General features: G+C 37.8%; 4 protein-coding genes across 7 annotated transcripts; 3 read left to right on the top strand and 1 right to left on the bottom strand.

Annotated features, from left to right (window-relative positions):
* The first annotated feature begins 1,604 nt into the window (after positions 1-1,604).
* On the top strand, positions 1,605-5,815 carry LOC149400835 (transcription factor MYB3R-4-like). Of its 3 annotated transcripts, none has more exons than XM_089611651.1 (12): positions 1,605-1,754; positions 1,832-1,993; positions 2,117-2,171; positions 2,374-2,431; positions 2,628-2,722; positions 2,809-2,912; positions 3,020-3,148; positions 3,252-4,536; positions 4,634-4,911; positions 4,996-5,113; positions 5,200-5,364; positions 5,444-5,815. In XM_089611651.1, exons 2-12 carry the CDS (start codon positions 1,905-1,907, stop codon positions 5,552-5,554), a joined length of 2,487 nt encoding a protein of 828 aa, XP_089467777.1. In that variant the 5' UTR covers positions 1,605-1,754; positions 1,832-1,904; the 3' UTR covers positions 5,555-5,815. The 3 variants fall into 3 exon arrangements, with proteins under 3 accessions (XP_089467777.1, XP_089467778.1, XP_089467779.1); XM_089611652.1 differs by having other exon boundaries at positions 1,608-1,694; XM_089611653.1 differs by lacking the exons at positions 1,605-1,754; positions 1,832-1,993; positions 2,117-2,171; positions 2,374-2,431 and having other exon boundaries at positions 2,634-2,722; positions 3,257-4,536.
* A 1,143-nt stretch (positions 5,816-6,958) lies between these two features.
* On the top strand, positions 6,959-9,516 carry LOC149400834 (rho guanine nucleotide exchange factor 8-like). 2 transcript variants are annotated; one of them, XM_089611662.1, is made up of 7 exons: positions 6,959-7,241; positions 7,590-7,706; positions 7,807-7,961; positions 8,065-8,139; positions 8,222-8,494; positions 8,582-8,905; positions 9,001-9,516. In XM_089611662.1, exons 1-7 carry the CDS (start codon positions 6,959-6,961, stop codon positions 9,514-9,516), a joined length of 1,743 nt encoding a protein of 580 aa, XP_089467788.1. The 2 variants fall into 2 exon arrangements, with proteins under 2 accessions (XP_089467788.1, XP_089467789.1); XM_089611663.1 differs by having other exon boundaries at positions 6,959-7,244; positions 7,575-7,706.
* Positions 9,517-10,313: 797 nt separating this feature from the next.
* On the bottom strand, positions 10,314-13,531 carry LOC149400833 (DUF724 domain-containing protein 2-like). Its single transcript, XM_089611659.1, has 4 exons — positions 12,983-13,531; positions 11,803-12,213; positions 11,169-11,514; positions 10,314-11,096 (listed from the first exon to the last, which is right to left on the bottom strand). The coding sequence occupies exons 1-4, from the start codon at positions 13,490-13,492 to the stop codon at positions 10,540-10,542; spliced, it is 1,824 nt and encodes a 607-aa protein (XP_089467785.1). The 5' UTR covers positions 13,493-13,531; the 3' UTR covers positions 10,314-10,539.
* Positions 13,532-18,364: 4,833 nt separating this feature from the next.
* AIM1 (Enoyl-CoA hydratase/isomerase family) lies at positions 18,365-23,392 on the top strand. The gene is made up of 18 exons (XM_089611654.1): positions 18,365-18,710; positions 18,799-18,870; positions 19,110-19,172; positions 19,287-19,343; positions 19,477-19,544; positions 19,622-19,703; positions 19,790-19,845; positions 20,131-20,433; positions 20,576-20,662; positions 20,848-21,022; positions 21,202-21,323; positions 21,450-21,613; positions 21,713-21,967; positions 22,098-22,219; positions 22,323-22,444; positions 22,580-22,728; positions 22,834-22,972; positions 23,090-23,392. The coding sequence occupies exons 1-18, from the start codon at positions 18,617-18,619 to the stop codon at positions 23,129-23,131; spliced, it is 2,172 nt and encodes a 723-aa protein (XP_089467780.1). The 5' UTR covers positions 18,365-18,616; the 3' UTR covers positions 23,132-23,392.
* Positions 23,393-23,585: the final 193 nt, after the last annotated feature.

Genomic DNA, 23,585 nt, shown 5'->3' with positions numbered 1-23,585 from the left:
CCGAACCTAGCTCACCACGAAATGCAAGGCAAGAAGAAGAGTATATGTTCTTGTCTGTTCACCGACACTTTCGTGGAGTTGATGGATCTCCACAATCGTCTCCAAGAGGGAGAGGAGGGAGAGGATCCCCACAACCGTCTCGACCGATATATGACGAAATATCAAGATACACTACTCATCTTCACGTTGAGTACTCGAACACCAAACTTGACCTCTTGGATTGGTGGAGGCAACACGAAGGAATACTTCCCATTTTAGCAAGTATGACTCGTGATATTCTGACGATTCCTGTTTCAACCGTTTCCTCTTAATCCGAATTTAGTTCTTCGGGGCACATTATTGATGATAGGCGTTGTAGTTTATCACCCGAGATGGTCGAGGCTTTAACGATGGGCAAAGATTGGATTCTACATAGCCGACGAGCACAAGAGACATTTCGCGAAATTGAAATCATTGATGATTTTGATACTCGATTCTCAAACATAAACCTTACCAACCCTTAGTATTTTATTTGTAATTTCCTTTTAATTTTGCTTTGCATTTTGTTTTTTTTTTTTATTGCTTTGTAATATCTTGTGTAACCACGGTTTTCCTTTGCTATAAGCGAGGGTTATTAATAAAAACAACACGTTTCCCTTAAAAAAAATATTTACATACAATTAAATAGAACAACACATTTAGTCATGAAATAATTACACACACATAAAAATATCTTTGCTTTTTAGTCTCTTCAATTAAAAACACTACAAATAAAATACCATTAACTTTAAATCAAAAATATATTTTAGGAGAAGGGAATTCTCTTTTAAGGGAAGAGAATTTCTCTTCCCTTTTAGTAGAGAATTCCCTAAAATAAGGGAAGAGAATTTATCTTCCCTTATTTTAGGGAATTGTCTAACAAAGGAGAAGAGAACTTGTGTTCCTTCCTTTTGGCACCGTTTAGTTATCACTAATGCCACCTAAGCTGTTTGGCTATTTTTCTAAAAATTTGCAAACGTTTGCTATTTTGAAAACATGAATATTGTTGTTAGCTATTAAACTAAACTGCCCTAAAATATATTATGCTATTGAAGTTCTATACATTGTAACTATATTATTTATTCTTGTACTTTCAAAATTTATTATTATCACAATTATTATTTTTCTAATTTTACACAGTTCGTATCTATTTTACAATTCTACTAGACTCTAGTTTTAATGGCTATTTAGCTAGTACATCCAATTTATTTTAACTTACATACATTTTGGGTAATGAAAATTATCTTAACACAATTTATTCATATATCTTATATAATCTAATGTATCAACATATTAGGAAAAAAATTAAATAAAGAATCCACATTAGGTGACTTAAATCAAAATCCACAATAAAGTTCCCGTTCCTTAATTTTAGCTATATAGGATTTGGATTTAAATTGAAGATAATACGTTTCTTTTTCTCATCTAGTCACCCGTTAAGTATTTGAACTTAGTCGAGCAACTTGGACTCAGGCAAAAGTAATCTCGACCGTCCATGCAAACCAAACTTGCTCGAGATTTAACGCCAGGATTGTTTTCGCTCCTGGTTTTTCAAATTTCTCTCTCGACCGTTTTATTCTTTTCCCCTTCTTTAATCGCAAACAAAAAAGTCGTATAACTATTGAACCTAATCTTAGAAGCTCCGATTTCTCAAGCGATTCGATTACTTTCGATCTGTAAATCCTCGTTATCTCATCTCCGAGCTTCGATTCAGCTTCATTTCACGAGGCTTTTAGGTCTTTTTTTTACTAGTTGTTTCAATTTCAATGAAAAAAGGGGATATCTGAAGAGCTGATTGTTTTTGGGTGATCAGAGCAAAAGATGTTCTTGGGGAGTTTATGTGAATTGGATTTCGTTAATCGATTGGTGACTCAGAAGCTTTTCTGATGACGAGGTTGAGAAGAACAAGTGCGAAGAGAGTTGGTGATCCTGGTGTACCGGATAGTGTCTATCAGAACATCAAGCCTTTGAGAGGGTAAATTTGAAAAGCTCTTTTTGTTTTTCCAATTTGTAACAGTGTTACGTTGATGATTTTTCTGTGAAATATTCTGATGTTGTTCCTCTTGTGAATGTTAATTCATTTCCTTTTTTGTAATAGGAGAATCAGTGGTCCCACAAGACGTTCGACAACGGGTAAATGGACAGTCGAAGAGGTATTACAGCATCATCTATATCTTTGTACATATTTGGGACGAGATATGAAACTGGGAATTGTATGGAATATAGTCAGCCTAATGTTCAATTGAGATATATCATGTTTCTTTGATCTTCACCTTGTTATGTACATATTTTTTCCTAACTGTTTTCAGGCTTGTTCGTTATTTATGATAACTTGTTGGCATGACTTTTAATCAGGATGAGGTGCTGAGAAGGGCCGTCAAGCATTACAATGGCAAAAACTGGAAAAAGATAGGTATATTTGTTGGAAAGCCCAAACATTATTTTGATTATTACTTCTGTAATTGTCTCGCAAAAATTACTTATAGGAAAGCCCATTTAAGCACATAAATTTAGCGAGTTTTAAGGGATAGATTGCAGGGTTATTTCTGTTTACTCTGAATCCTTATACTGACTATTGTTTCTTAATGTTAATGCTGTGTAACATATAGCCGAATGTTTCAAAGACCGATCGGATGTTCAATGCCTTCATAGGTGGCAGAAGGTCTTAAATCCTGAACTTATCAAGGGTCCATGGTCTAAAGAGGTAAATTGTTTTAGAGGCCGAAACTACTTCCTTTTTTAGGCGAGGATCTTGTCATTAACTAATATGTTTTATATCTATATAACCAGGAGGATGAAGCGATAGTCCAGTTAGTGAAGAAATATGGGGCCAAAAAATGGTCAATGATATCAGAATCGCTACCTGGACGTATTGGAAAGCAATGCCGAGAAAGGTAACGACCGCTATAGAATACATCTAGTTATAATCTAGTCTCTATCTTTTGTAATGTATCACTATCATGTTTCGCTGATATCACAAATAATCTATGCATTCATACAGGTGGCATAATCATCTCAATCCTTCAATAAACAAGGAGCCATGGACCGAGGAGGAAGAGCTAGTTTTGATTCGTGCTCATCAAGTCTATGGGAACAAGTGGGCCGAGTTATCGAAAGTTTTGCCTGGAAGGTGAGTCTCTTTTGTAACAAACCTGACACAATGAATGGCCATATATAGATTGATGGTTTGCTTATTTCTGAAAAAAATTTCCTCCTTTTTTTTCTTGCATCAGGACAGACAATGCAATAAAAAATCACTGGAATAGTTCCGTGAAGAAGAAGGTGGAAACTTATCTGGCATCAGGTTTACTCGATCAATTCGAAGGTCAGCTTCATTTACCAAATCATGTAAATGGAATAGAAGAAGAAGGCGATTTGGGATTTGCCCAAGGCTCAAGCAATGTAAATGTGACACCGGGGTTCCAGAATAGCAACTATGGTTCCCCTGAATTAGTCAACACTTCTTCTTCACAGCTCTGTGAAACTTCAAATGAGAGTCCAGTTCGATTCGGTGCTTCTGTTGAGGCAGAAAATGTGCTTATTGAGTCTATGAATTTCGAGGGTCTATTGATATCAGAGAGAGACTGCTCGGAAGCTATATGGGAAGGGCCTCAGGAATCTGGCTGCTTTCCACAACAGAACATAGATCAATGTGATGTTGAATGTTCTTTAGCCTCAACTGCATCGCCGTTGAAGACATTTGTCCCTGAAAACCATGTTTCAGACCAGAGTCTAGAGCTACCAACTTCAAGAGATGACTTCATATGTGTCGATTCTCCAATCGCAGCAAATAAAACAGATGGTTATCAGCTAGACGAGGCGAAGAAGGGTCCAAAACTAGTGTCTGTGGATATATTTAGCAAGCCAAATTCTGATTCTATTGGAAATGAAAAACCCCCAGAAGCAGATTCATCGGAATCTCTTCCCTCGGTAGATAACAATAACGGGACTTTACAAGCAGAAGAAGAGCATCATTTGAAAACGCTCTCTCGCGAGCCTTCTCGTTTCCCGAGATTAGATATTCCTTTCTTTAGCTCTGATCTCATGGAGTCTGCCGGAGATATTCCTCACAACTACAGCCCGTTTGGGATCCGCCAACTCATGATGTCATCGATGAACACCTCATCGCCACGCTGCTTAGTATTGGATTCTCCCATCCGGGATCGAACTCCACGAACTTCATCAAAGCACGCTTCAAAGAGCTTCGTTTCCGCTACAACACCATCTTTGACGAGGAAGAGGCTTCATCAAATTCTGTCACCATCCGAAGAAAGAAGAAAGGGAGATACGAGAGCCGATAGGGAATTGAATCTGAGGTCGTCTACTTTGTCGGGGGAGTTTTCGTCTCTAGAGTCTATCTTTGATGACAATGGTGCGTGTAGGATGTCCATATCGTCATTCGATGATTCGATGCAAGATATAACTATTGTGGACTACGGTTTTGAAGATGAAACAAAGAGGGCAGACAAACTGGATTGCAAGAACTCGGATCATATAAGTGATGGCAAACTTGAACAGGTGAAACGTTAAAACTTTTAAGCCAAGTTATTTATAAAAAAAAAAGTCGTATATTTTTTTTAAATTTTATTTCTATTTTATCTTGACAACACTGCAGCAACATCAATGTGGTGGTGGGTTACTTATGGAGCATCCTTTGGAGGGTCAGTTTATTGTTTCTCCGATATATAGAAATCAAGCAACTAGAAGCTTCACTTACGCGATTTTGAGTCCCAGAAGTCAATATTCTAGAAAGTCAAGTAGATTGGACCGAGGTGGCGGCTCTTTTGACTCAGCAATAAAGAAAAAAGAAGAACCGTACGATGAAGGGCCCGTGGAGAACCAGAACACCAGTGAAGTCGCTGGCAACGACGCTGATTTGCAAAGCATTTACATGTATGACATTGCCTTACTTACTCTATGATTTAAGACATTTTGTGTAAGCCCTTGATGATATTTGTTCTAACAATTTTGTCTCAGGTTTTGCGAAACCCCCGGAAAACAACGAGGGTTTGAATCTCCGTCGGCATGGAAATCTCCATGGTTCGCTCATTCGTTTCTCCAGGGAACAGGGATCGATACAGACATAACTCTCCAGGTAGCTTTTTTTTAAAATTTTTTGTTTGTGTGGCAATTCTTTCCAAGTCATTCTTTATCACCCCACTTTATCAAACTGTATTGCAGGATCTGGATGACTTCATGTCCCCGGGGATGATGAGACAGGTAACGGAAGGAGATTATCCCGAAATTCCATCCAAGAAGATGATGCTCTGCGCTGACGACGATATGAACTGCAAAGACGGCTCTTTTCTTCACGACGAGAAGGAAAACGTGCCACCAAATACATTGGTAAGCAAACTGGTATCTTTTTCTATTTTCTTTTCGTTACATTTTAGCTTTCACTCTTTAACAATTACAAAAATGGCAGATGGAGCGTCGTGTACTTGACTTCAGTGGATGTGAGAGCAAGAAGTTACCCGGGAATTCCGTTTCCTCAAGCAATTCAAGTTCATCATATTTGATGAAAAGTTGCAGATAGTTTGAGTCTGTCTGTCTGTCTCTGTGAGAGTTTTGTGTTTGTTTTGTTTGTGTGTGTCATGTCAATATTTGTGCTTATAAATACCGTTGCTTTGTCAAATATACAAGAGGGCCTTGTAATAGCTTTTCCGTGTAAAATATATATATAGAGAGAGGAGAGAGAACCGTGTCTAAGTACTGAGTTTGTCGTTGAATCATACAACTATTTACAGATAAATATATGTGGGCTTGTTTGAAAATAATTTTGCTATGCAATTGCAAACATGTGTATACATATTTTTCTATCTCGTGGTTAACTTCGTTTATTTTAATCTATTTCAAAAATAATAAATACGAAAAGAAGTAAACACTAGTGCTATGCGTGTTGTCGGCTTTGTTTTAGTGCTCCAGCAATAAGATGAAGCAGTCAAATATGAACACAAAATAAATTATTAGTCTGTATGTGGGTAACACGTCTCAAACCGTCATTTTATCAAGTATATATTATCTATATAAATATTTATAAATCTATTAGGGGTTAAAGAGCATAATCTCTGGTAATTTATGTTTTTTTAATAAAAAAAATTAATGTCAAAGCCCCTGGCTTTTTAGCTCGTTAATGGTGGTGTATTTCAGAGTTTGACTTTTAAGAAATTTTCTATTTTAATTTAACTAATTTAACAAAAATAGTTTATGCTTATATGTTCTTTCTTGACTTTAAGTCAAATAAACTATTAATCCCAGGAAGAAAGAAGAACAAAAAAAAAATAAGACGGTTCCAAACGAACACTTAATTTTTACTAAAAGAGGCTAATATATTTGACTTTCCGATGAAAAGACAATGGAATCTCTAACAGTACAAAAGAAAAATCAAATAAAAAATAGAATCTGAAAATAGATTATGGTTTTGCCTGCACGGCGTCCCGGGAATTTTTGGCTTTCGCTGACTTCCCAACCACTAAATATATAATATTCTTATTTTAAGAAAAAACAGACTTCAAAATATAGTATTCAAATCTATTCAGTTTCTTTCTGTTACACAATGCACATTTTCTTTTTCTTATACCTTTCTGGTACCCACGTTTTAAGAGGGAAAAAAACAAAAACAAAAACAAAAACAAAAACAAAATAAAAGTTCCACACAAACTCTCTCTGTCTCTCCTAAATCCCTGTCTTCCAACAACTCATCAATAATAATAATAAGCGAGCAAATATTTTATTTTGTCTCCTTCTTTCTCTCTGGCCTCTCATTTGGGTTACTAGGAAAGGTGTTGCATTGCTTCTCGTTGCTGTCTTTTTTTCCTAAAATTTAACAAAGCCAAAAAGACACCCAACATTTCCCTTCATGCTCTTCTGGTTCTGACTCTTATAAGACAAAAACAAGGCAAAGAGTTTTCAGAATCTGGGAAAGGCAGTGACACGAAAAATGGTTCGGGCGTTTTCTCGGCAAGAAAGCTTCCAAAAGTTGAAGTCATTCCAGCTCATGAAAATGTTTGATATGGGTTCTAGTAGGAACGCTCATAGTTACACGTCAGCAGATATTCGAAGCGGGAACGAGGACGCCGGGAATCGGGCCCGGAGCTGTTGTCCCCGCGTGGGCCCGGAGCCGCCACGAAGCCCATTGAACATCGGAAGCTCGCTCAAGGACGATTATCACGCCCCGGTTTCGTGCTTGGAGACCGTCAAGGCCAAGACTTCCAGTCATCAAGGTCTGGGATTCTGTTTTTCATGCTTGTGTTTGGTCTAGACCGTTTGAAAATGAAGATTCAAAAGAAATTTATGAGAGTAAATCAAAATTCTGCATTGTGTTGGGAAGGTAAAAAAAAAAGGCGAAAAGAGTCATATACATGTGGCTTATAAGAATCAAGGGTTGCTTGGATTTCATTTTCCACATATTGTACGAAGGAGAATGAAATCTCGAATTCAGTTATACATTTTCTCTCGGATTGTCCTAAATCTAAACAACATTGGAAAAAAGAATTCTCAATGTTTTTCTTATAGATTTTTCGGGTTTCAAACAAACATACCCTGATTGATTGGTTGATTGAATGTTTCAGATATGGAGATGATGAAGGAGAGATTTTCAAAGCTTCTTTTGGGTGAAGATATGTCTGGTGGTGGAAAAGGTGTTTCCTCAGCTTTGGCTTTGTCAAATGCCATAACCAACCTTGCAGGTATAAATAATTAACTTAATGATTAATCAACCATCTTTTCCTCCCCAAACCCATCAAGATTCTTTTTTTTTTTAATTCTGAAAAAAATGTCGGGTTACAGCGTCTGTGTTCGGAGAACAGAAGAAACTCGAGCCGATGTCTCCGGACAGGAAAACAAGGTGGAGAAAAGAAATGGAATGGTTTTTGTCTGTCACCGATCACATTGTCGAGTTTGTCCCCTCTCAACAGCTATCTAAGGACGGCGTTCACATGGATGTAGGTTCATTCTCTCTCTCTCTCTCTCTCTCTCTCTCTCTCTCTCTCTCTCTCTCTCAAACACTTTTGTTAAATTTACCATTTCGGCCTTTGGTTTCGGCAGATAATGGTGACGCGCCAAAGGAACGATCTTCACATCAACATACCCGCGCTGAGAAAGCTAGACACCATGCTCATGGTACGCACATACATATATAATATATTACCGTTGCATACCTGGATTTATGCATACCTTGCTGAACAAGTTACTGCAATTCTAGGGCTATCTAGACCAGTTTTCGACGCAGTCCGAGTTCTGGTACATCGCGAAAGATGCTGATGACACCGAAAAGGGTGATTTCCACAGAAACGACGACAAGTGGTGGTTACCGACGGTCAAAGTCTCGCCGGACGGATTATCGGAGGTTTGCCGTAAATGGCTCAGCTTTCAGAAGGACTCGGTCAACCAAGTGTTGAAAGCCTCCATGGCAATAAACGCACAAGTACTCTCCGAAATGGAGATCCCTGAAAACTACATCGACTCTCTTCCTAAGGTATAATACACGTACATACGAAGGATTCGTATTTAGATACACAGCCAGGAATATCAATAACAGGTTTATATGCTTCCCTGTGTTTAGAATGGCAGATACTGCCTGGGAGATTCGATCTACAAGAGCATAACAGATGACTATTTTGACCCTGAGCAATTGCTTGGATCGGTGGACTTATCATCGGAGCACAAAGTCTTGGACCTGAAGAACAAGATCGAAGCTTCCGTGGTGATATGGCAGAGGAAAATGACGCAGAAGGACCACGGGAAATCCTCATGGGGATCGGGAGTGAGCTTGGAGAAGAGAGAGCTCTTCGAAGAGAGAGCAGAGACGATCTTGATCCTCCTCAAACAGCGATACCCAGGGATTTCGCAATCTGCACTAGACATCAGCAAAATCCAATACAACAAAGTAAGATCATCACATTTGCGACCAAGTCCTCTTATAACTCGTATTTCGTCTTCTTTTCCTCACAAAAACAAAAAAAAAACAATTTCCTTCCACAGGACATTGGATACGCGATCCTTGAGAGCTATTCGAGAGTGATAGAGAGCTTGGCTTTCAATGTCATCTCGAGAATCGAAGACGTGTTCTACGCTGATTCGCTGATTCAGAGCCAACAGCCAGTCGTTCCGGCGCCGGCTTCGACGCCTCAGAGATCACCGAGGCACGACGAATCGGACGGCGGAGAAAGAGCGGGGATGATGATGATGAGCTCGCCGTCGCCGGACACGCCGTCGAAAACCCTGTCGGAGTTCATGGGCTGGGGATCGGCCCACGAAGAGCCCGAAAGAAACAGCAACAGCAATAAGAAGACGGGTTTGGGCCTCGGCTGGGGCTCGGCCCACGAAGAGGGGACCCCAAAGAAGATGGGTTTGAAGGTCGTTAAGGAGAGTCGGCTCAAAGACTTGAACGACCTGAATAAGCTTCCCGGTAAACCTGCGAACATCAACACCAAGAGGTTCTCTTACTTAGAGAAGCTCGAGAACTTTAGCCTCAGAAGTCCCACGGCTCGCCATTGATTGCGTGTATATAATATATATATATATATATATATATATATATATATATATGTAATGTAGTAGTAAAAACGAGCACTATCTGTGTTTTTGGTAGATATCTCGGCTTCATGTAGCTATGAGCTTCCTTGCTTGTTACCCAAGGAAAGGAAGTTAGTGGGTCTGAGTTACTACGAGTATTTATTATCTTATTCTAGTATAAAGCCACTGACTTTTTCAAATTTCCGCAGTACTACTCCCAAACTTTATCAGATTTGAATAGTATTTGCAGATAAATATGTGAATATTCATATGTTTTAAATAGAAAAATGACTTTGTTGATCTAATAACGTAAATTTGATTATCTAACCTAAAAATAAATATATATCAGACTTTATGGTCGTTTATTTTTCAAATTTAAATACTTTAATCGTTCACAAATATTGTTTTTCAGTGTTAATAAAAAAACATTCATCCATATTTTTCATAGCAAAATACCATAGAGTTCGTCGTCCACGGCTAGTATTGACTCTTTGCCTGATTAAAATTGATGTATGTAAGGTCTTTTCATTTTGTTTTTTCCCCAACTCATCCCTTGGTTTATTTGCTGTGGTTTTGATACAATATTCTAAGCCCTAAAGATTAGATTCTTAATTTTAACATAATATAAGAATTAATAGCTAAATCTTATAATCACTGAAGCCGGCTTGGCCGATATAGACTAAACATTCCGGCTCAACCATAATGTTAGTGAAATTGAAGTAGTTACTTGGGCTGTAAGAAGAAACGGAGGATATTTGGGATACAGAGACGCGAAATAATACAGAGGCAGTTCAAATTGGAAAAGTTCTTGGCTTTTCGTAGCAAAATGTACATACAAAATTCAACAGCAAAGTCACGCACACACTAGTAATACTCTCCTAGCCAGCCGTTAGTTATTTGCAAGTATATTGAACACTTCTTCACATAGGTTGGTACGAGTGTTCAATGGTTTGCCTACATTCACAAAACATATATATACTATTTACCTCGTAAATAAAGCCAGATCTAGCCAAGCTTACCATTCTTCATTCCATCCGCAGAACAAGGAAAAAAGTTGAGCAGCTCTCTTCCACTTTCCAATAGCGACTCAGCTTCTTCCTTCAAACTCGCAATTTCCGACCCCAGTCGCTCTCTCTCTTCCATCAAGATTGCTCGCCTTTTGTTAATCTTCTCGAGCTCCTCCTCCACGGAAGCTATCCAACTAGTATTCTTTTGCAACACCCGCTCATATCCTTCCCACTCCATTTTCTTGCCCAACCACTCGTCAAGAATGCCCCGAATTTCGTTCACCTCAAATCCCATGTGTTCGTACTCTACGAGCCTCTCTTTCAAACCCTCGACGCACTTCGGGGTGTCGTTTCGCTGCAGATTCGAGATTCGGCGGACCAAATTGGAGAAGCTGACCATGTGACCGACGGCGAGCCCTTCTCGCTTCTCCTCGTCGCAGTTTTCCAATGCTAGGAAATTAGGGCTCTGAGGGAATCTTTTGAATACGTCCTCCGCTTCCACGAGATATCGCCAAATCGATGAGCATTTCACGAAAGGTGTAGATTCGATTACATCTGCGAAACCAATTTCGGATGTTATATGAAGTTAACGAGCTTCTGCTTGAATTTAAGATTTTTTTGTTTTACCTGACTTGTTCACATTCGCCAGAGACTCGTCATCGTTCCCAACGGCCACATGTTTTGTCAAAGACTCGTCATCGTCTATAATGTCAATGCTTTTTCCGGCAAGCTCGTCATTGTTTCCCATGGAAAAGTCTTGTGCCATAGACTCATCATCGCTTCTAATCACAATGTCTTTCACAGGTTCCTCGTTCAGAGACTCGTCACCGTTTCTGACGACAACACATTCCTTCAGTGGCTCGTTGTCGTCTCTAATAACAGCCTGCTTCTTCAGAGAATCGGCATCATCTTCGATGGAGATGATTTTTTCGAGATCACGTGCACGCTTCAGCTTCCGGCCCCTCTCTGAAGTCTGTTACACCGAAACAGAAACCGTTAGTCGGTTACAAAAATACCATAACTGAGCAAACCTCGTCACCATAAAAAGCTAATTCCAACATTTCCAAACACCGTTGCAATAAAATAGCTAATAATGACAAGAAAAGCAAATTCTAACCTGTACCCAGTAGCCAGAAAACAATGAAATATATATATATATATATATATATATATAAAAAAAAATTCATAAGTGTTTTCTTTTTTAATCAATAAAGCTTTGTAAAACCTCCATATGTTATAGCAATCAAACATTGAGGCGTACCTTCGATGATGGTTTAGAAACCCATTGTCCATTAGCCCAATCCAGGCAAGGCCTGAGTTGTGAGTGATCAAATTCGGCCTCTTTGTTCTCAAGCTCGAGGGCAACGATGTACCTCTTTCCTTTAAGAACTCCTGTGACCACTCCAACAGTCCACAACGGATCACAGAATGCTTCGACCTTCTCGGCCCACTCGAAATCCTCACGAGCCGTTTTAGGTGGGCGGGGTCGGATACGGCCGGAGAAAGCTTCAAAGCACGTGCCTTCATATGAAAATTTAATGAAGTGTAAACCTCGCCTAGATTTCCCAACGTAAATGGCAGGCTTCCAAGTAGTCCCGGGTTTTCCTTCATCGTAGTCCTGTTCTATTTCCGTGGCCGGTGTGAAAAACCATGGTGATCCCTTTTTAACCTTCTACAATCCAGTGAGTAATCAGTTACACGACTGTCATACTGTAGTTATAAACCCAAAAGACTAAAAAAATATAATCATAGGCCTTAGGCATCGATCCAAGATCTTCAGATATAACAGAAATAAATGGAATTTAGTTTAGTGATTTTATGAGAAGGATAAAAAAAAAGGACAAAGTGAACATCTTATGCAACACATAAAAAAAATAAAAATAAAAAAATAAAAAAAACACACCATTTAAGTCCAGTTGTATTCTTCCAAACCCCAAATCTAAAACTTCTAACAAAAAAACAAAAGCTTTGAAAACCAGAAATGACACCAAAAAAAAAAAAAAAAAAAACACCCGAAGATATCAATATTCAATAAAACACAAAAAGCTATAACCTTTTTTTCCCCACGAATCATAACATATCAAAACCCAAAAAGCTATCACCTTGAAAACCCTAGAACCCATTTAAACAGAGAAAAAAAATAAAGATCACCTTCCCAACAAACTATACATCCTTATTTCCCACTAAACATTGCGTATCAAAAACCCAAAAAGCTATCACCTTCACACACATTTAAACAAGGAAAAAAAAAAAGATCACCTTCCCAAGAAACTATACATCCTTATTTCCCACTAAACATCGCGTATCAAAAACCCAAAAAGCTATCACCTATCACCTTCACACACATTTAAACAAAGAAAATAAAAAATAAGATCACCTTCCCAACAAAATATACCTCCATGCAATGCAAGTCTAGAAAAAGAAAGAAATAAATCACTGACCTCCTTGTGAGGCCTAACCCAGCGAGTAGGGTTATGAACCCAATCCCAGTGAAGCCTCAGATCAGTTCTCCGAACCCTAAGAACATCCGGCGGATTCTTGCAAGCAACCGCGTACATGTCATCATCCACGTCACACCTCACCACGTAGCCACTCCACCAAACATCCTCGTGAAACGCGTCAACGATCTCGTACGGTTCCACCGGCGCGAGAGGCTCCGGATCCTCCGGCGGAGCTGGTCTGACGGACGAAGCCATCAGCGTCTCCACCAGAAGCTCTCCCGTGTCGCCGGAGATCATGTGCGTGTACTGAACCCTCGCGGTCTTGTTGGCCTTCGTTCGTCTCGCCGGAGTTGGATATTCCGACGGCTTTGGCGACTCTAAGACCGTCGCTGGAAGCCACGAATTTTGCAGACCTTCTTCCTCGCCCCGAACCTCGACATGCGAGCCTTCGCTTAAGTAGTACTTGTTTGGCTGGTGGAAAAGAGGTTCATGAGGAGAGTTGTCTGACATTTTAGGGTTCGGTAGTGGTAACCAGAGAAAGACGAGAGAGAGAGACAGAGAGAGTGTGTTTGAACTTTGGAGTTGGAAGTGAACTGATTAATACTTAACTTTGTCTTTTCCGAGAGAGGTTGCTCAGAAAATATTATGAATATACTGATTATGGCTGTGGGTCCCACTTTTTCAGAACCAATAAAAGACTGCCGCGTCATATATTATAACCTTGGTAAATTTAATTGTGTAAACTTCATCATTTTTGAATCTTTTTGCTTTACATTACTACTTTGAACTACCCACTCAAGTGTTGACACGTGGACAGATTTGTCCACGTGTCAACAGTTGAATGGATAGTTCAAAGTAGTGAGTAGTGTCAAATAGCATTGCTCTTTTTACTATAGATGTAAGTAGTAAAACTTACTATACTTACCTTTTTATGTATCTATAGTAAAAAATAATAACTAATATTGTGAAGTAGCATCAGTATCAAGTATTAGAGCAACTCCAATGTCATCATAAATAATATATATTATTAAATATTATTTTTATATTATTAATGGGAAATTTTTAGATAAAATACTCTAATGTAATCATTATAAAAAGGGAAATGATTTTTGTTACGAGTGGCGACTGACGACTTCCCCCATAAAAAATGATAAATAGCAAAAACTGTTTAAAATGATTCCACTTGTCACACACTCAGTGGATCGTTAAAAGTCGGACCCGTGACAAATAGCATTACTCTTATAAAAATTGTCAACTATAATACTATTTAAATACATATTATTTCTTTTTTATTTATTTTATATAAACTTTATATTATTTATATATAAAAATAATAGTGAGCATTGGTGTCAAATATAAGCATCATTACCATAATGATTATGCTATTTTAAGTTATTCAAAATGCATGAACAACTTAAGTTGATTTTCAACTAAGTTCCACATAAACATGGGCAACCCCCATTTAAGTTGCTCTTAATATTATCAAGTGAAGAAATAACATACACCGATCCTTCGCCAAAAAAAAAATTAAACTTTTTTTTTTCAAATATAATGTTCGAGTTTAAAATTTTTATATTGTTTTTCTTCGTGAACAGTTCTTAATTAATTAGAACATCATCCTGACATTTGGCACCGAAGGTAACGAAAAGAAGCGTGCTGAATGGTTTGGTGTGCCTGACGGAAGTACCGTCATTCGCGTGGCACGGAAATGGCAGAAAAACTTCCAACAACTGTCGGAAGTGGCAGTGGGGTTATGGTTGACAGTGATGCGCAGTTAATTTCATTAGTCCATTAGGTGAATGTTGGCTTTGCAGACGTTTTCTTCTTTGGAGATGGCTTTTTGTAATTCAATCTCAACCTTTAATTTATTTACAGTTGGATTGATGAAAGGAATATATATTTTTTAACGTTAGATTTTTTGACCGTTTCTTACCATTGAGCCACAATATTAATCAAACATTTACACTTTCAGTTCATTTCAGATCGTTCCTTATAAATAGACCTCATTTTAATTCATTTTTCACAACTCATCTCACAAGTTACATTTCATTTCTACAATATTCTCTACAAACATTTCTCTACAGTATTATCAACATAATTACATTTATAAAATTAATATTTCTAAAATTAGTATATAGTTATTATCTAAAAAATTATTATATTATGTATAGTTAAATTTTTAAAATTTTAGTTTTATAGTTATTATCTATAAAAAAAAATATAGTTAAATTTTTTAAAAGGAAAATGGTTGCAAAAATACTCAATGTTTAAACAAAACACTACTTATATACTCATTCTTTTTTCTTCAGGAAAAATACCACATTTGACTATTTAGTAGCGCCGTAACTACTTGCACCGTTAAGTTCAAACAGAAATTTTAACGGCGGAAGTACTTACGTGTAACTAAATTTGTAACATGATGTATTTTTGCCCAAGAATAAAAAGAATGAGTATATAAATATCGGTTAGAGCAAACTTTGACTATATAAATATCGGTTAAAGCAAACTTCGAGTATTTTTGCCGACATTTCCCCTTTTTAAATTATAGTTTTATAGTTATTATCTATAAAAATAAATAAATAAAAAAATTGTCTATATTTTGATTAGTATTATATACTCTACAAGCATCCCTGGCGAGTCACCATCTCACTGAGTTTCTAGTCGAGATTCACATGAATCGCGTCGAAATTCTAATCGCACTCTTACGTCATCACAATCACAACAATAAGATGAGCAACACGAAGAAGTTCAACAACCATTCCCACCACGTCAATTTTCAATAAATTGGTTAAACATTTCTCAAATACACAACTACAAAATATCGAATAGCAATCACCACAATGCCATCCTCCAAATTTCCCTATAGAATTAGCTCGATTCACCTCGATCTCCCCTTTTCCACCACAATTTCTTTCACAACAAACTTCACCTCCTCCTCCTCCAATTCAAGAACAATACTATACACAATATCCTCATCCTCGTCATGTTCATGACCAACCTTCTAGCTCTCAACAATATCCATACGAATACCCTTACCTCGTATATCAAGAACAACTTTGTAGATTTCAACATCAATCACCACCTCAACACGAGTCACCTTTTCCACCACCTCACCACGAGTCACCTCCTCCACCAACTCAACACGAGTCACCTCCACCTCCTCCACATCAAGATCCACCAAATCACGAAGACCAATAAAATCCACAAGCTCAACAACCAAAAAATAAAAGAAAATCAGGTACCGGAATGTGAAAATACTTCCAGAAGATCCACGGTGATGAAGGAAAGAATGGTCTATATAGCAAATGTGGGAAGCTTATCTAAGCCGACTCTTCTACTCACGGGACTTCCTCGTTGCGCCACCACTACAAGATGTGCATCAAAGCCGGATCTTCTTCATCTCAGGTAATTACCCACGATCCCGTTGAATTTAGAAAAGAACTTGTTAAATACATAGTTTCTACCGACCAATCATTTTCTCACGTAAAAAGTGAAGGCTTTGGAAGATTTGTGCACTATCTAGTTCCTGGTATTAATATTATTAAAAGAAAAACTCTTCATAAAGAAATTATAAATAAAAAATTAGACGAAAAGACACACTTAGAGTCTGTTTCATGTTTGCTAGATTTAATGTAGCGCTGACTTCTAATATTTGGTCGGAAACGTCAAAATGGACTACATGAGTGTTGTAGTTCATAACATAGATGAGGCTTTGAATCTAAACAAGAGGATCATAGCCTTTAAGAGAATAGAGGGTAGTCACACATCAGATGCCATATTAGGAATCTTTCTAGATGTTATATAAGAGTGGAACTTTTATGAGAGAATAATTTTTATAACTCTTGATAATGCCATAAACAACGACTCCATGGTGAGAGTTTTACGCCTTAAGATACTCAATCAAGACTCTCTTTTATACCAAAGATGTGCTATCCATATCATAAACTTTATAGTGAAAGCCGGATTTGGGCATTTTGTATTAGTAATATTAGAGAAGCCATGGCTTGAATAAACATTTCAACCCAAAGAATGGACGAACTCAAGAGGCAGTCTTGACGAGAGGACCTTCCACACCGATAACAGGAATAGGTGGAACTCAACATTTTAATGATGAATTCTTTCTTGGCCTGTAGAAGTTACACGTGAATTTGTGAACAGAAACAGAGACCATGACATAATCGAATTAGACATCGCAGTAGCTAAGTGCTTTATTAATTTTCTTCACGTTTTTTACGATGAAACATGTGCATTGTTCACCGTTTACATACCCACATCTTATTTAGCGATATATAGTTTACAAAAATTGCCGAACATGTTCACGATTGCAACTATTTTGAAATATTTCAACCATGTGTCACATCTATGAGAGCAATTTTTTTTTTAATATTGGGAAATTTCAAAGATTCCTTTCTTATATGGTTTTACATGCATTTTAGACCCCCGAATAAAATTTGAGGGTATCCTACATTTTTACAATATATAAAACGTCATACTGAACAAGATTATGTGGCACATGATCATATTAGGGTCGATGAAGAGTTTTACTCTTTTTCAAGTTTTACCAACGACAAATTTCAAATTTTCCCGAGCCGAGTCTATCCTGACACTCATCAACAAGTAAATGAATGTTCCGAGATATAGCAACGGTGTCGTCCGAGTTGCATTTAGCAGCTCGGGTTGCATCATTGATGATCGAATGCATAGTTTGAAACCCGTAATGATCGAAGCACTCACCGTTTACAAAGATTTGTGTCAACACGAATCACGTTTCTCAAGAAATATTTGTGAACATTGATCTTGTTAATAATTTTGATATAAACTTTCAAAACATGACTATTAATAAAGATTCAATTCATTTTACATATTAGTATTTTCTTTTAAAATTTTAACATTTGAGTCCCTTTAATTTACCATTTAAATTTGATTTTTCAATTTTTTTTTATTACATAATAGAAATTAACGAAAATGCTAACTTCTATCAAGCGTAACGGAAATTTCACTTCCGTTAAACAATAGAAGACAATAAATTACTCAATGGATACCACTACCATTAAATAATGAATGACAATAAATTACCTAATGAAAATATCACTTCAGCAACAATGAAACACTACCGAAAGTGATATTTCCTGTTTTTTTTTTCCAAGCCAACGGAGTGTTTAAATTCTTTAAATATTTGTATCGGTATTTTCTAAACGGAATTAAGGTCATTTAGAACTTCTAGAAGGCCCGGAAGGATTTTAAGCAGGAAAGTTCCACCAGCGCAGCATCTCTATCCAGTTTGACTCTACCTTTACCGACTCGTGGTCGTATTTACTTTAATACCCTTTCCTTCGGAGGAACCCAGCCAATAAAACTCTCCCACCTGGATGCCCAACCGCCGCTTATAGAAGCCTAGCTGGTCTTCCGACGATGAGTCTGCACAACAACCCATAAAATAATAAAATAATGATTCATAACGAATTTCATAAAACAATATTATTACACCACGACTTTCCATTCCAGAATCAGTGTATTTAACTATTTATAGTTTTTTTTATCCTTATCGTTGGGAAGCGTAATCGAAACTTTCGATCCTATCAAAAATTCCGAGACAATTATCAAGATCGAGACGATACGATACAAGATCACGCCATGGCAAGGGCTAACGTCAGCATGGAGGTCGGAAATGACGGCGTCGCGGTCATCACCATATCCAATCCTCCGGTTAACGCTTTGGCTATCCCCAGTAAGGTTTCGTTCGCGTTGCTTGGATCATCGGTTGTGGATAGTCTGTTGTTTCGGCGATTTATTTTTATTTTGTTGATTTGTCTCAGTTATTGCGGGGTTGAGGGAAAAGTTCGACGAGGCGACGAAGAGAAACGATGTGAAAGCTATTGTTTTGACTGGTGAGTTTTGATTCGTCATTGTTACGGTGATTGAATTTGGATTTGGATTTCGATTTTCTAGTGTGTTTTTGAGGAGTAAAGTCTCTTTAATTACGTAAATTGGAGTGGTTTTCACTGATTATGGGTGTTTGGCATTAAGTCGTTTGTATCGGATGTACAGTTATTGGTCTCTTTAAACTATTTACCTGCTCTAATCGTCCTTTTTTTATAACAATTTTCTTCTTCTTCCATAAATGAAGGCAAAGGAGGGAGATTTTCTGGTGGTTTTGACATTAACGTTTTCGAGAAAGTTCACGCGACCGGTATGTGATCGGTGAAGCGATTTCTTCAGACTCATATTTGTGACTTGAAACTTAGAATCTAGTTTGACCTGTGAAATTATTAAATCCAGCTCGCTGTGATCTTTGATGTTGCAGGGGATGTTTCACTTATGCCCGATGTGTCTGTTGATCTTGTGGTTAATGTAATCGAAGGTCTCTTCCCGGCCAAACTACGAGGATGATTATTTGTATATATCTGGGTTAGATTGATTGATCATTTTAACTTTGCTTTTCACAAACACGTGACGTATTCGTTTTGTGTTTATTTTGGGGGTTGTAACCATAGATTCAAAGAAGCCAATTGTTGCTGCCATAGAAGGACTTGCTCTTGGCGGTGGCTTAGAACTGGCACTGGTACTTTAACCTCTGAAAGTTTTGGGAAATAATCTGATCGTGTAACGTTTCATACTAACTGTTAATTAACTTTTTAGGGGTGTCATGCACGTATTTCAGCTCCCCGAGCTCAGCTTGGATTGCCAGAACTTTCTCTTGGCATCATTCCCGGCTTTGGAGGTACGGTTTGTTTCTGCCGCAGTGAGTTCTTGAGTTCTGAAATAATGGGTTTACTGTAACTTTGTACTAATTGATTTGCTTTATAGGCACACAACGGCTTCCAAGGCTTGTGGGGCTTTCAAAGGCAATTGAAATGATGCTGGTAATTGAACTTTTACTTAGTTTTTTTTTTTTTTTTCCTCCACCTTGTGTTTGGAGTTAGACCTAGTTTCGTTTTTCCTCAATGATCTGTTAAGTTATAATTGATTTTACTATCGAAGATGATTATTTAAGCTTTAAAGAAATATATACCATTTTCATGCGTCAGAGCTTGTTTGCTCAGTAGATTGTGGTAGGAAGAACATCACCTTTTTTTTTTAATCTCTCTGTATGATGGGATAATCACTCTGTATGATGGGATATCAATTTTGTATGGAATGCTTTTCAGTCATCGAAGCCAATACTTTCTGAAGAAGGGAAGAAGCTTGGTCTTGTTGATTCAATTGTGTCTTCTGAAGAGTTGCTGCAAGCATCACGAGTATGGGCTTTAGCCATTGCTGAGAGACGAAAACCATGGATCCGTTCCCTTCACAGGACAGACAAAATTGGTTCCTTGTCTGAAGCTCGTGAGATATTGAAAATTGCCCGTCAACAAGCCAAGAGAACTGCTCCAAATATGCCTCAGCACCAGGTGTGTCTTGAGGTGATAGAGGATGGTATTATTCATGGAGGATACAGTGGAGTTCTAAAGGTATTATCAGTTTTCTACCCTAATTTGCGTAACATAACGATGACTTGTAACCATCTGGATTTACTTGTGTGACTAACTTTTTGTTTTCCGTTTTCCAACTACCGACCTTATCTTGTAATGACAACTGATATTTTTAGTGCAGGAGGCAAATGATTTTAAGAAATTGGTTTTATCAGACACCTCAAAAGGTCTTGTTCATGTCTTTTTTGCTCAGCGTGCAACATCCAAGGTACATGTTTATAGGGTTGAGCTGATAATTTAGTATATTCTTTTGTTGGTAAAATTGTCTGGGAATACTGTTTTCACTTGCATGTAGCATTAAATTATATATGTTGGTTTCATTATTTTAAAAAAAAATATGCTTTGGCTTTTGTTTCTTTTCCTTGCAATATTTGTGACACACAACTTCTACAGATACCAAATGTTACCGATATTGGGCTCAAACCAAGAAAGATAAGTAAAGTTGCTGTAATTGGAGGAGGCTTGATGGGTTCTGGGATTGCTACAGCTCTTATTCTGAGCAATATCAATGTTGTGCTGAAGGAAATCAATACCGAATACCTTTCAAGGGGCACAAAATTGATAGAAGGTGGTTACTTTGTTCATACAATATGAGTATTAAATACATCGTTTTCTATTGTGTTTTTTAGTGTGAATTTACTGCTAAGTTTCTTTCCTGGAAACTGAACCTTCGGAAAAGCATTGAGCTGTATGTAGTAAACGGTGATCATTTTCTTTTCTTTTTTCCCTGTTATTGTTTTGGTGCAGCAAATGTTCGGGGATTGGTGTCAAAAGGGAAGTTGACACGAGACAAGGCAGACAAGGCTCTCTCACTTCTTAAAGGCGTTTTGGATTACACAAGCTTTAAGGATGTCGATATGGTCATAGAGGTAGACCCATATTTACATTGCGCAGTAGGGATCTTTTTATTTGTTAATTTTCTTTATGGTAGCTCTGCCTATGGATCGATTGTGTCTTATTGTTAGGAAATAGCTGAAAGATTGTCCTGTTTGTAGGCCGTCATCGAAAAAATTCCTCTTAAGCAATCGATATTTAGTGAGATTGAGAAAGTTTGCCCTGCTCACTGCATATTGGCGAGTAACACATCCACCATTGACCTTCGACTAGTTGGGGAAAAAACAAGCTCTCAAGATCGCATCGTGGGGGCACATTTTTTCAGGTGAAATATTCTTTACATATATACATTTGATCAAAATTCTGTACGGAATCAAATGCTGAAATAGCTTTTTTTATTTTTTATTTTTTTTATATATAAAAGCCCTGCCCATGTGATGCCACTCTTGGAGATTGTGCGTACAGAGAAGACTTCACCACAAGTGATTCTTGATCTTATGACTGTTGGCAAAATCATGAAGAAAGTTCCTGTTGTAGTTGGAAACTGCACTGGCTTCGCTGTCAACCGAACGTTCTTTCCATACTCACAAGGTGCTCATGTTTTGGTCAATTTAGGGGTGGATTTATTCAGAATTGACAGAGTGATCACCAAGTTTGGCCTCCCTTTGGGTCCATTTCAGTAATCTTCTTTCCCTCATTTATCTATTGTCACTTCCGCTTTGTTTTTAGCCATTAATAATGTATGGGATGCAACTACACATTGGCTTTTGAGGATAATATTGATTTGCTCATAATAACTCTGATTGCAGGCTTCAAGATTTAGCAGGCTATGGGGTATTTACTGCCACAGCAAAGGAATTTATTACTGCATTCCCTGACCGGACATTTAATTCCCCATTGGTTGACCTCTTAGTGAAAAATGGAAGAAATGGTAAGACAAGACTTCCGAAATGCTTTTGCCTGTACCTCTTCCTTCTGTTTTGCGAATGCTTATTATTTTTCTTGTCTTTTGCGCTTGTGGTGTTTGCTTTCAGGTAAGAACAATGGAAAGGGATATTACAGTTACGTAAAGGGAAGCCCGCCAAAGCCCGATCTCTCAGTACTGCCAATTATTGAGGAATCGCGACGGTTGACAAACATCATGCCAGGTGGAAAGGTATTATTTCTGTGTCAAAACACACAACCGATTCGAGATATTTAGGAACGCACTCAGTGAGACATTTCTTTCTGGAGCACATATTTTTTTACTGGTGTTAAATATGTATTTTGTTGAATCGTATGATGGTCACAGCCAATATCCGTATCAGACCAAGAAATTCTCGAGATGATTCTCTTTCCCGTGGTAAATGAGGCATGCCGTGTTTTGGAGGACGGAATTGTAGTCCGAGCATCGGACCTGGATATCGCTTCAGTTTTTGGGATGAGTTTCCCGTCCTACCGGTAAATCATTTCATGAAATTCTTTGCGAATTATACAGGCATAGAAAATTAAATTACCTGGTTGGGCGTCTAATCTTAAAGCAAGCAATCGGATCGTTTATTGCAGGGGTGGTATTGTATTCTGGGCTGACATGGTTGGGCCTAAGCATGTTTATTCAAGCCTCAAGAAGTGGTCTGAAAAGTATGGCAAGTTTTACAAACCGTCAAAGTATTTGGAAGAACGAGCGATGAAAGGCATGCTTTTGGTAAGAAACTATCTTCTCGTTTTCCTCCATATGTGATAAACTGCAATATGGTTAACTTTTTTCTTCATGGAAACCGAATACTGACACTCCATATTTATCTGGTTCTACTTTATGCAGAGTGAACCTGGTTCTTCTTCTTCTTCGAGGGCACGTATGTAAGCAGTGAAAACCAGGCCTTTGCAGAGTGGGCATTGAGTTGAATAAGTTATAAATAATCGTCGTAATAAAGTCTGCTTGCGAGCGTGTTTGCCGTTGTGTTTATTTGTTTACCTTTTTTTGGGAAGACAGTTCTGTAATCCTTTTCTCTGTCTTAATACAGCCATGAAATTGTGGTTTATTGTTTCTTTTTATATTTCATTACAAATAAGGGAATAACATGACATTCATAATCAATATCAACGCACTGTATTTATTCATTTATAGTTTTTCAGGGCTGGTTACTTTCGCTGAGAATAATATGATAATTTGCTCACGATATATATCCCAGCCTTTGAACTTCAACTATATGATAATTTGGAGACCCAATAGATTTAAATTCCGGGGAAACCGGACGGGAACCAGTCCGGTTCCCGTTTTTTTGAAGAGTCCGGCACCGGAATGACCAAAACCGGAG

The sequence above is a fragment of the Urtica dioica genome, chromosome 4 (assembly GCF_054948205.1).
Source record: "Urtica dioica subsp. dioica isolate 48M chromosome 4, U.dioica_male_clone48M_v1_H2, whole genome shotgun sequence".
Classification (NCBI taxonomy): Eukaryota; Viridiplantae; Streptophyta; class Magnoliopsida; order Rosales; family Urticaceae; genus Urtica; species Urtica dioica.
The sequence above is the reverse complement of the archived record's forward strand: the minus strand, read 5'-3'. Positions and strand labels throughout refer to the sequence as shown.